This window comes from Dermacentor variabilis, chromosome 9 (assembly GCF_050947875.1).
Source record: "Dermacentor variabilis isolate Ectoservices chromosome 9, ASM5094787v1, whole genome shotgun sequence".
NCBI classification, from domain to species: Eukaryota; Metazoa; Arthropoda; class Arachnida; order Ixodida; family Ixodidae; genus Dermacentor; species Dermacentor variabilis.
In genome coordinates, this window is record NC_134576.1 from 74,724,791 (window position 1) to 74,736,754 (window position 11,964).

General features: G+C 47.3%; 1 protein-coding gene across 4 annotated transcripts in view; it reads right to left on the reverse strand.

Annotated features, from left to right (window-relative positions):
* Positions 1–212: 212 nt before the first annotated feature.
* Positions 213–11,964, reverse strand: part of LOC142592807 (neprilysin-1-like) — a 187,358-nt gene continuing 175,606 nt past the window's right edge. For all 4 annotated transcript variants that reach the window (XM_075704488.1, XM_075704489.1, XM_075704490.1 and 1 more), the window contains 4 exons: positions 9,641–9,838; positions 6,177–6,409; positions 4,485–4,628; positions 213–636 (listed from right to left, as the gene is read on the reverse strand). In XM_075704488.1, coding sequence (XP_075560603.1) covers positions 292–636; positions 4,485–4,628; positions 6,177–6,409; positions 9,641–9,838 — 920 coding nt within the window. In that variant the 3' untranslated portion in view covers positions 213–291. The remainder of the gene's footprint in view (positions 637–4,484; positions 4,629–6,176; positions 6,410–9,640; positions 9,839–11,964) is intronic.

An 11,964-nucleotide genomic window follows, 5' to 3' on the forward strand; every position in this document is an offset into this window, starting at 1 on the left:
GCCTTGTTCTCGCCCTCGTTTCGTCCTCTTCGCCTCGTTTTCCCTCACTTCGCCACTCCTACGCTTCCCTTCAAAAAGTTTCTAAGCATCGAACCCTCTGCCGCACATGTTACACCGTGAGTACAGTTTATTACGGAGTGCAAAAGCAACAACGTGCAATGGAGCATGCATACCAATTCTCGTGTTCAGCGAAAAAAAGAAAATATGTGACACGCGATCGTGTAGCGGTTACGAGACACGATCGGCCGCCAGGGACTCGTGCCGGACGTAAGCGGCGCGCGCGGAAAACGTTCAGGCCCAGAACGAGCACTTGTGCGCCGGGTTCATGCGAGTCCCGACCTCGCAGTGGAAGGCCCGCGCGAAGGCCTCCATGTGCATGAGAGGCACGTTGCAGCGCGAGCTCGCGGTCGCGTAGCGCGTCGTCGCCGTCGCCTCGGCCAGCCTGCACGCCTTGGTGCAGCGGCCCACGAAGAAGAGCTGGTCGGCCGTCAGGTGCAGTCCGTACAGCGTCCAATGCCGCTGGTAGGACGGCAGGCTGCGGAAGGCGGCGTACGCGGTCGCGGCGCCCACGAAGTCCGCCAGGTTCTCCGAGTCGACCGTGTCGTTGAGCGCCAGGTGGCGCTTGCGGCGTAGCGCCTGTAGATAATTGGCGTCGCGAAAAGAAAGAAAGGAACAGAACGCAGAAAGTTGACAGTCACTTTAGCACACGCTAAAGAGGATGAAGGCGAAAGCCTGCGCACTCGTGAAGCATTCATTAAATTACCCGATACTCTCATTCGGATGCGTTTTTACTGTACCTAATACTTGTTCTGTTCCACCAAAGTTCGTGGGTTCGAGTGCATGGCTAAGCAACCCTATCTCAATTAGCCGTACCCTACTTAAGTTCGCCTCAATCAACACCGAAGTTCGTGGGTTCGACTACCAATGGTGGCACCATCAATTTTAGTGCCATAAAGCCGGACGGTCAATTTTTCGATAGCGCCGCGGACAACGGATTTTTCGGCCCACGAGGCACTTAAGGCTTTCGCCTTACAAGTTTTGTGCAGATCTATAGTACACGTTGGAATACATATGACGCGAAGATTTAGTGTAGTGATTACTTAAGTTGTTAGGGTCAAGTAAAGGGGAACTATAAACTGTACTACAAACGGAAATGCGTGCGATAGCCCTTACTTTCATACTACGTAACGAGCAACCTCGTGCAATGTTTACGCACTAGAAATAAGGCCACAGCCCTAACCTCATGTAGTTATTAGGGGGGTCTAGAACAGGGGTCTGGAGCTTAAGGTGTACCGCAACAAGTGACCGCTTTGCGTTCACGGTCTGTATGCCCCGCGTGGAAGGTACTTCATCCCGGCTTGCGTTAACGTCGCGCGATTGCACGCGGAAGGAAAATGAAAACAATGTCAGAGAGAAAAAAAAATGAAATAACGCAACCCGCGATATTTTACAGAACGAAATGTATACCTGACTATTTATTGTTTTCAATGAGGAGGAGTTGACGCGTGTTTGGGACGCTCGCGGCGAAGATGACACGACGACGACGCTTTAAAGCAGGTTTGGGGCATTTGGGGCATCCGCGCTAGCTCTGAAATTTAGCGTTAGGGGAGTGCGAATACCCAAAGCCAAAGATACCGTCTGGTTTCGGCGCACGCACTGTGGCGAGGTGTTAATCGTCAGGGACCCCTTATTCTGAAACGGTCTACTATATCTGTTGCACTACACCGCTCACAAGCTGTGCGGAAATTGCAAACACCAAAACCAGGCGCTTGCACAGTGTGAGACGTTAACGCAGCGCGGTTCTAAGCTTTAGTGTGCATAAGTTTCTGAAGATTTGGCGTTTGGTCACCATAAATTGCGGACACATCTTGTGGCACGCACTGTACTTTTTGGTAAACTAAAGCATGTAAAGCGCCGTCGTGGGAGCGTTCCACGGTGATCATTTTTTCAAACGAGTTTGCAAATACAGTGCTTGTACAGTAAAGGTTGCACGGCGAAAAGCCGAGCCAGCTTTCTCGCCGTATATAGAGGCTCCTCTCCCGTTGCTTCGACCAGCACCTGCAGGCCGCATTCCTTTCTGGTATTCGCCCATATCGAAGCCTAGTGACATTAACGTCGCTAGCCCCGCCTCCTTTCATTTTTTCCCCTTCCGCATTCTTTCCTTTTTTCGTCCTTGATGTACGGCACGTTTCAATTGCTGACGAGTAGACTAGCTGCCATGGCGATGTGCAGGCGTTTGCTACAACCTTCAGCTGATTTCGTGGCTCGCGTAGGCGTCATATTTTGCAGGCGCGATCGTGACCGGATTGCTAGTACACCTTTTGTTCTTTGTTTTTTCCTTTTTTTCTACCACAAATGTGGAACACCAAAAGACAAGGGACTACCCTACCAAGACGGACAGGCACATGTACTCCAGATTTTTTTTTTTTTTCAGAAGAAAGCGGACTATATAGGCATGCGCATAGGTAGCGGCATGGTGCGCTTGTCCGTGTTGGTATACTGACGTTTGTCGTCTTTGGCGCTGCCGCAATTCTGACAAAAAGAAATATCATGAACTAATTAGCCCAGCAACGCGTTTTATTGAGGACTCATGAAAGTTGCTGTTCATTTGGAATGTCCAGACCTGGTGCCGGATCCTCTAGAAGTCAAGCCAAGACGCACCGAGAAGTTAAGAAGCCGTAGGAGAGATCTAACTAGGATGGAGCATTGCGCAACACGATTGAATCCGAGCGGGTTGGCCCAAAACGGGGTCGTTACGTCAGGGCGCACGGGAGGTTTCATTGGTGCCACTGTGGCGGCAGATCTTGGGCAGGGCAATCGAACAAGTGTGCATTGGTTAAAAGGTACCGAGAACCAACTATTCTCAGGCAATACTCTCGAGTCTCGGTTGTCACGTGTCGGTATGACACTTCGAGGGAAAGATTTCCAGGAGAGCTCGCTTTCCAAGGCTCGCTGCGTGGCGTATTGCTCTCTCTCTCTCTCTCCAGGTTTATTTCCTTCCTCCATGGTTAACAAGGACCAGCCTTGGCGATGTGCGCCAACGTCCATAAAAGCATCCGTATCACTACGCATGCGGGCAATCCGAGCCTTCCTGTGCGCAGACAGCACCCGATAACTTTGAGCTCGCCATTTCCGAACTGTCTGTTAGCACGGCATCTCTATTCCAAAGCTCTATTAGCGAACAATGCGCGTAAGTTGAAGCTGCCAGAGGAGTGTTGCCCCACTGCCCTCAATTATTGCGCACCTATCACCACATCATGCGCGCACCAAACGAATGAGTACACCTCTACTGAAAAGCTTTCAGTACTTCCGCTTCTTTCACCACACTTGGTAGAGCGCGGTGCCGCAAGATGACGCCTCGAGCGCGGGTGCTACAAACTCGGAGCTTGGTGGCGCAACCCATCGCCCCGTTCCAAAGGGAACGCCCATAGATCCATCCATCCATCCATCCATCCATCCATCCGTCCGTCCATCCATCCGTCCGTCCGTCCGTCCGTCCGTCCGTCCATTAATTCATCCGTGCTCGCGTCGGTGTCTTCAGAAAGTTTGAAACACTGTCTTCAGAAATTTTCATGCTAACGCTGTCTCACCTCCAGCTCTGTGTGACAGGCCCCTGCGTTTTGTGACGTCCTATATGCACATCGAGCGCGCGCACATTTCACTGTACAGTATCGGCATCCGCACCACCTCCATATCTTTCCTCTTCCCATTTTCACCGATACATAGAGCAGCAGGCCAGAGACAATGGCCCCTCAGGCCAACTCCTCTGCTTTTATACATATGAATATTTTTTCGGTCTCTCCGTGATTAATCTGATGTTGAGTTTTTTAACGATAACAAATTTTCTTCACAACTAGGCTTAGCTTCTTTGACTCACCACATTACGCGTTCTGCTTTCTTCTTTGTAGTACACTTGCATTTCGTGACACTTTCATGAAGTTTACTATAGACAGGTCAAGCGTTTTACGTTCTCACTTGTTTTATTTTTTGCGTAATTTTCAGAACACGAATAAACTGTGGCGCTTTCGAAAATGTGTGCCGCTGAACCTATATGATGTATGACAAATATAACTACTGCTGCTACTACTAATACATACCGTACGTAATTATTTTGTGTCTTCGGTAACTATAGTTGTACTTTCTGCAATCCAGAGAAGGGTAAAAAATAAATGCTGAATAAGATTGTTGTTGAAAAACACTGACATAAAAATCTACAAGGTCATTCGAAGCCACAAGGGCGGAAGTATATATATATACGCAAATGTTCGTACTCCACATTATTTCTCATGCTTTCCGAAAATCCATGCTGGCAATATGCTTGAACTAGATTTTCAGCCAGCAATTTTACCACGGAACTATTATGTTCCGGTGCGCGCCTCTTCGCTATAGTCCGTCTCTATGCTATAGCGATAAATAATTTTTTTTTTCTAAAGAAGTGTCACAGATGCACACTCGCAGTAGCACACTCAGTGCAACGGACGAACCTGTGCGTGGGATCCGCGCAGGCACATGACGTTTTGGACAAAGCGCTCGCGCGACAGCGGAGTGTCCCACGGCTTGAACTGGTTGTTGTCGTCGTATTGCACCCCTAGTATGTCGTAACCATGCATAATCTCGTGACCCATGATCTGCAAAAAAAAAAAAAAATTCAATTGACATCAGACAATATTCTTTGCAGTAGCGGTACTCGAAACGCTCACCTGGGGACGGTATAATTCACCACGTTTATTTTTTTTCTTTAATGCAGATCCAAAGCACATATCTTAGAATCTATGGAAAGCGAAGCTTCTCGGAAGCGTATAATCAAATACTATAAGTTTTCCCATTTGATTCCTCATGCGCATGCGCACTCGTGCTGCTCAATGTGAAACATGCGGAGATCATCTCAAAGAGAAATAGTATGGGCGTTGGCACGATAGAAGCTTACGTGCGATTGTGGGCTAATGGTGTGAGCGTCGGGCTATTGTGCTGGGGCCCCGATGCTCGATCCCAACGTGGGGCACGTTAATTCCATTCTTTTGTAGCTTCAGCTATTGGGCAAGACAGCAGAAGCATGCAGCAGCCACGGCAAGTTAAGTCAGGGAATGTTCGAAAAGCGAGGTTCGCCTCAAAAACGTATACAGTTGAGCGCCCCTATAACGAACGCCTTTTACAATGAAGTGAGCTGAATAACGAAGGAGCAATTATGTCCCAGTTCTATTGTGGGTTGTGCGGTGGGAGACCTTTACAACCAAGTGACATGCATAACGAATGGTTTTGCAGCTCCAAAGCACTTCGTTATAAAGGAGTTCGTCTAGCAGAGTGTTCTGAATGCGTCATTTCTCGTCATTTTCGCATTACAGGTCGTCTTCCCTGACGCATCAGTGCTCGCCTATGTTTTAATCACTGCTAGTGAGTGTTCCTTTCGTGATTATGGTGGCAAAGCGTTTATTCTGAACAGAGGATGCTATGGGCAGCTGCTCGGACAGGATATAAAATAAAGATGACAGTTTCACCCAAAAGGCAAAGCATTGACAGCGCAAAATGCGGCGTTGCGCTAGAGTGGAAAGCGCATGCGCAGTAAACGAGTAGTTAACATTACGCACTACCTCAAGTGAGGCAAACTAACGCTGAGGGATACCCTTCGGCCTCATTTCAATACTTTTTAACTAGCTGCCCCGTCGGTACGCTATCTTCCCGAGATATTATTGCGGGGCAAAATTGCACTTGAAGGGACACCAACTATTCATATATATATATATATATATATATATATATATATATATATATATATATATATATATATATATATATATATATATATATATATATATATATATATATATATATATATATATACGAATAGTTGAAGAAATGAAGGAGCACACTTATGAAAATTACATTTTTAATGTTTTAACGTCTCCTCCGGGGCACGGCCTTCGTCAGAATATATGTAGACCTCACGCGTTTGTCACATGAGCTCCTGCACAACACTTCGCAGTGTGGTGAACGCGGTTTAAGTCATGGATATCCGTGACCTCAAAGTGGCGCGACTTAATCATAACGCATTCCTCTTGCATGTACCGCTAAATCACCGCTGATATTTTTTTTCTTCTTTTAAAAGCTGGTCAACGGTGTCTTTATAACGCCGAGGTTATAATTCCGAGGAACCGGACCGGCAGAATCAGCGGGCTCACATCTCCGAGGTTCCCGTAGTTGTACGCCTCGTTGCCGTCGGGGAAGAAGAATATGGGCTGCAGCAAGGCAGCCGGCACGATGACGACGTTGGTTTCACGCTCGTAGTAGGCGTTCACCGTGGCGACGTCGAACACCAGCTTCGTTTGGTCCGACCACCGGCGGTGGGCGCACAGCGACCGAGCCTTGAGCCACGCCTCGAAAAAACGGTCGCTCGGCGAGTCGGGCAGCCCCTCTGCGTGCGCGCATGCGGGGCACCGCCCGCAGTTTCTATAAGTCAAGCGGGTGTGCCAAGAGCTACAGAAACGCGCAGCACAGATCGGCGGGAAGAACGAGGAGAACCGTGGGGTTCGATAAGGGGTTTAGGAATCAAGAGTTCCCACGACTATTCAGCTCACTGCAACGTTGACCTCGACACTGGCAGCCTGTATTGATGCCTGGAGGTGTATTTATATATATATATATATATATATATATATATATATATATATATATATATATATATATATATATATATATATACACACAAATTCAGCGGCGTGTTCTTGTCGTTATCCTAACCCAGAATGAGGTAAGAAAAAAAATTCGAGAAGAAATGGGAAGGAGCTTCGCCGTGTTTTCTTTCAAAAGTTTCCTTCACTCATTCTAAATTTCACTGGCGTTAAGAAAAACTCACAGAAAACCAACTCTCCCGAACCGCGACTCTTGTGAGAACACGATCGAGTGTTTATTGGCCAGTTACATGCTGCTGTATAAAGGGGCACCGCAACGCTTTACGAAAACTCTCTCTGCTCGCACGCACCCTTCTGCCGCTCTTTGAGGCGCTCTCTATTTTGCCACGGTCTATGACGTCATAGCGCGAGCCTTGCATAAGGCGCCCGCAGTCAACTCTGCTTAGGCAAATAAAAAAAAAGATCACCGACGATTACGGTGCTCCCTAATGCGAAATTTGAGCACAGCTGTTCAGATGTGTTGAATTTCACTGGCTGCTCGCTCATTGTTCAGAAAGAAAACGGAAATCCGGGAACGCGCACGTGTCTCGCATGGAGCGCATGCGCATTCTCTAGCGGCGCGTCGGCGCGCGCGAAGTAGCGCATGCAATGTGGGTCCGAAGCCCACGCCAGCGTTTTGGCTCCATATATGGTAATGGTGGACGCACTCGCTCAGCGCTCGCCGCGTGCCCTAGTAATGACGTCACCGCCGCATTACGGCACACGCTACTTTGTCGCCATCTCGTAGAATCGCGCGGCACTCTGCTTTCCTCCTCCCTCTTTCAACATGCTCTCCTCCTCTGCTTTTCGCCTCATGCTTTCGCTGTATCTTCCTCCTCCGCTTTCCTCCTCGCGCTCTCTTCGCTATCGCCGGCTTTGGGCTCCGCGTTTGCTCTTTCGTCCCTCGCTGTGCTCGTTCGCTCGGTTACGCCGACGCTCAACGCAGGAACAAGCGCACTAAGAGCTGCGCTCTAAAAAAATATCAGGTGGATGCTTGGTATGTCAGCTAGTTAAACCTACACTGCATTCAGTTCAAGTTACTATTTCTGGAGGAATTAAACGCGACGCTATAATTGTTCAACCGTACTGGGAATGATGACTACAGTACCTGGATACGATTTGGAAAAGCTTCGTCGAGAAGGCACGCTGCGGCCCCTTTCGGTTGTTCCTTGTGGTTCAACTGTGCTGGCTGTTGGCCGCAGAACTATGCTCTAATAAAAGTTCAATGTTTGAAGTTCACGACTAATTTATCCTGCCAAATAATTTGCAGTGCATTCACTTAAGAAGTCACCACTTTACAACGCACGCATCGCTAGACCTGAATTGGGTTAGTACTCTTTAATGCTTAACCTGCTCTCCTTGTATGTAATGTTTTCAAAACGGTTGGTGCAGCGGACATTTCAGGCTAATTTAGGCTACCACGGCTACGTGACAAATTTATGACGACAGATTAGCTAGGTTATATACAGCAACGAGAAGGTTGCTCAAAACCAAAATAGCAAAGTTCGAACCAATATATATGTACTCTCGAGCCTACAAGCTGCTGTCCCCCACTGCTTACGGTTTTGACCTTGACATATTCATAAGTTGTCAAAAATGACGTCGTCGTTTCTTGTTTAGGATGTCATACAGGTATATGAGTCTGCCTTAAACTAAAATAAATAGTAAGTAGTTTGTCATGAGATGCCCAACCGTGGTTCGTGAAATGCTGGGAGTTTTGCTTTTGCTCACGACGGGACCGCCACCGTCAGACTTAACCGGGCGCAACGAAGGCTGAAATATAAATGCTTAACTTAACACTGCCAATATAATTAGCAAATACATATGCTTTGGATAGAAGACGCATTGATTCAACACCATAGCACACAACCCAACGAGAAATATGCAGCATTGCATAGAAGTAGCGAAAATGCGCTGAAAATGGCGTGTACGGATAAAGAAGGATGATGATTGTACATGCCCCTTCACTGCCATGCTAGATCTATACTCGTTATTCAATTTCGTAAGCATTAACCTCTACGCTACACTCCGATGCCTTAATACTCTCCTCTCCGTGTTCTGTGACCGACACTAGGGTGCCGGGCAAGGAAAAACAAAAGGAACTTCGTAGCAGGAAGAAAACAAAGTCAGGTGCTAGCCCACTTGTAAGAATCTGAGCGCACATTAAGTTTTCCCATTCGTGCATCTGCGTTTTTGGCGAGGGCGTCTGTAAATGACGAGCCCGTTGCAAACATGTCTAGTTACTGGAAGTATTACTAGAAGCGAAATCCCTGCGTTTAGCCTTCTTCAAGAGGTACTAACATCAAGGATGCGCGTAGCATGTCATCGTATGTGTTTAGAGCGCACCGATTTTTGTAGTATATATGCGTGCAAGCAAGACTATGTATGGACAAAAGTGTTACGAATATTTTCCTCAGTGCAACACTGCACCACTTGCACATATATCCGCGCGGGTTTGCCGTCTCCGACAAATAACTAGAGCCCTTTAACCATCCTGCACCGCGTTGGGGCTCCCTTGGGCGGCATGCCGAACTATCACACTCAAGTGTCTTGATTAGACGCCAAAGTTCTGTAGATTTACGGTCATACTTCAAGCAAACGTTATCTATATATTGATCATAATATTGTTCCTAATCTTGATCTCGTTCTGTTAGGAAAAATAGTTGTCAAATAGATCACCATCCTAAGCACATCAAATGCATTTTAACTCTGCCTAATACTTGTAGAGCGTTGGCGTTTGTTGGGATATATACCGGCACAACAAACATCTGAATACCACTAGCACCACTTCGCACAGCTTCAGCGTGAAAGTGTTGGCGCTGTGAGTTTCCGTCGTAACCTTCGCCTTCCGTAACACACATATGCGCGGCTTTCCTTTGAAAACGTAGGCCGCAGCGATTTCACAACGAAATGACGCCTCATCAGTTACAGGTAGGAGAACTAGTTCCGCAAAACACAGATGGCAGAATACTGACCGTAGTACTCCTCCACGTAGTGCTCGTCCCACCTATGCTCGGGGCCGCCAACAAGGGCTTTCATGTTGGCCAGCTTCCGCAGGGCCACGTGCCGCTCATGGCCGACGAGCCAGCTGGAGTTCCGTATTGCTGCACCAAAGGCCTCGCGGATTCTGGCAAACATGTCCAAGGCTCTGTACACTGCATGGTAGTTCACCACTGCATGGTGGGATACTATTTATTTACTACAAGGCATAGAGTTTCCTATTGAATTACTAGAGGGAAATCGGGACCTGTGATCTTTCAGCTACCATGGGAATGACAGTTCGGAAGTGGATTTTTGTGTCCTTCCTTCTTGTGGCTTCGTACGTTCTTGCGACTTTGTTTACTGTGCTTTTTCTCTGCGTTCATTGTCCTAAACTTCGGAGCGATCTCATTTTAATGCGAAAGCATTATACGCCCCACTACGCGAAAGCCCGGCGTTGTCGTCGGCGGCGCGATTGAAAGATGGTACCGAAAATTGCCGACAGCCAATTGACATCATATTTGTCAGGCAGGTTTCCGTAAGCAAAGTTGATTAATGGAATCAAAAAGAAAAGTTGGTACATTTTGGGGTGGGCGGGAATCGAAGACGGGCTTCCGCGGTTCGAGACTAGCACGCTTTCCCGACGCCGCGGTGGCTTTTTTTATTACCTTGTGATGAACATTGTACAAACATTTAAGCAAACAAAAATACATCAAATCCCTAGCCATTCGGCTAGTTCGTATGTTTTAAAATGGCTTAATTTTGCCTAATTCATCAAAAACAGTAATCCACTCTGGAGGATCATTTAGGGCCCTATAAACATCCCTAATATAAATGGCAGCTTCTACCGACGCCGCGGTGGCTCCACGGTAACGGTTGACTAAAGTTGTGCCTAGTGCTTGCGTCATTGCACACGTCATGTCAATGCTTACGTCACTGCCTCCCCCGTGTCACTCGCTCTTGGGATTTCATCAGTGCTGTGTATACTGTATCTACTGCGATGCACTCTCGACGCCAAGTTATGAGTGTAAAGGACGAGGTGTGCCTATAGTGCGTGTGTCATTGCGCACGCCACGTCGCTGCCTTCGGATTTAATCATTGCTGTGTCTACTGGGATGCTGCCCGAAGTGTCTACCTAAAAGGCAGCCGTGAAACGTGGTTGTCCACGGAAGCGCGCCCCAGGAAACGAAGCAAGGGAACACAAAAAAATATTCATCGTTCTGCAGCAAAATGGTCCGAATGTTTCCGGTCTGTGGATAACGTAAACACACACACACACCGATTCAGCAGAAAGAACTTTAATACACGTCGAAAACATTTCACCTAAGCGATAATAAATAACGCTTTGGCATTCCAGCACGATAAGCAGTCTTATAAGTGTCAATGCTTATTTTTTTTTTTTCAAAATGCTTGAGACAATAAGACTCTCTTCACATGAAAAATGATTGCGAGTTGTATTAATAATGCAGCATTGTGGTGAAAATGATCAAGCTGCAAAGTCACAAAGCGGTTTGAAGATAGAAGCACAAATTTGTGGCAAATACAAGTACTATCATTCCCATGCTGGCTGAGCCATTATGCTTGTAGCTCTCGTATACAGTATAGGGCGGAGTTCCCTCTAGTAGGTTTTCTAGGAAGCTTTATGCTAGAAGGTCTCCGAGGGACTCTCATAGGAGGAGATGGGAGAGCTGTAAAGGATGACTAACATATCAAGCAAAATATTATTTAAGACTAGAAAAGAACTGTCAATGCGAAGAGAGAAAAACAAACGGCGTTGATGAATACATGCAAATTGGAGTGTCAATCGAGAAAAGAAAGCAACGCAAAATAGGAACATCCGCTTAAACAAAAACCTCGCCTGAGAAACAGATAAATAGTGCAACGCGTGCAGAGACCCGTATGAAGTCAGAAAAAGTCGCCGTCCCGCCAGAAACACGAATAATTGGTAACATCAGAAAACTATAAGACCACTACTTGAATCACATTTTTATCGGCCGTATAAATTGGAGTAAATATTTGATCACAAATTAAATGTGACGTGCGCACAGAAACGCACGAGCTGATCTAACTCGAAGGTTGCGAGCGCTCGCTGTCACAACGCCGGCGTGATGAAGAGCATCGGGAGAGCGAACATTTCATGCTCCTTCTCGCTTCACCGCGTCTCCGAAGCTTGAGATTACCGGACCTCCAACACAGGCGCGGGAAAACAGCTCCTATGAAGCCACCAGCCATCTTGGCTTGGCCCCGTAGATTACCGTCAAGAACGGTGTGCCTCCATGACACGGCGTATTGCCCGCGTATGTGCTCATCCGCGCGGACA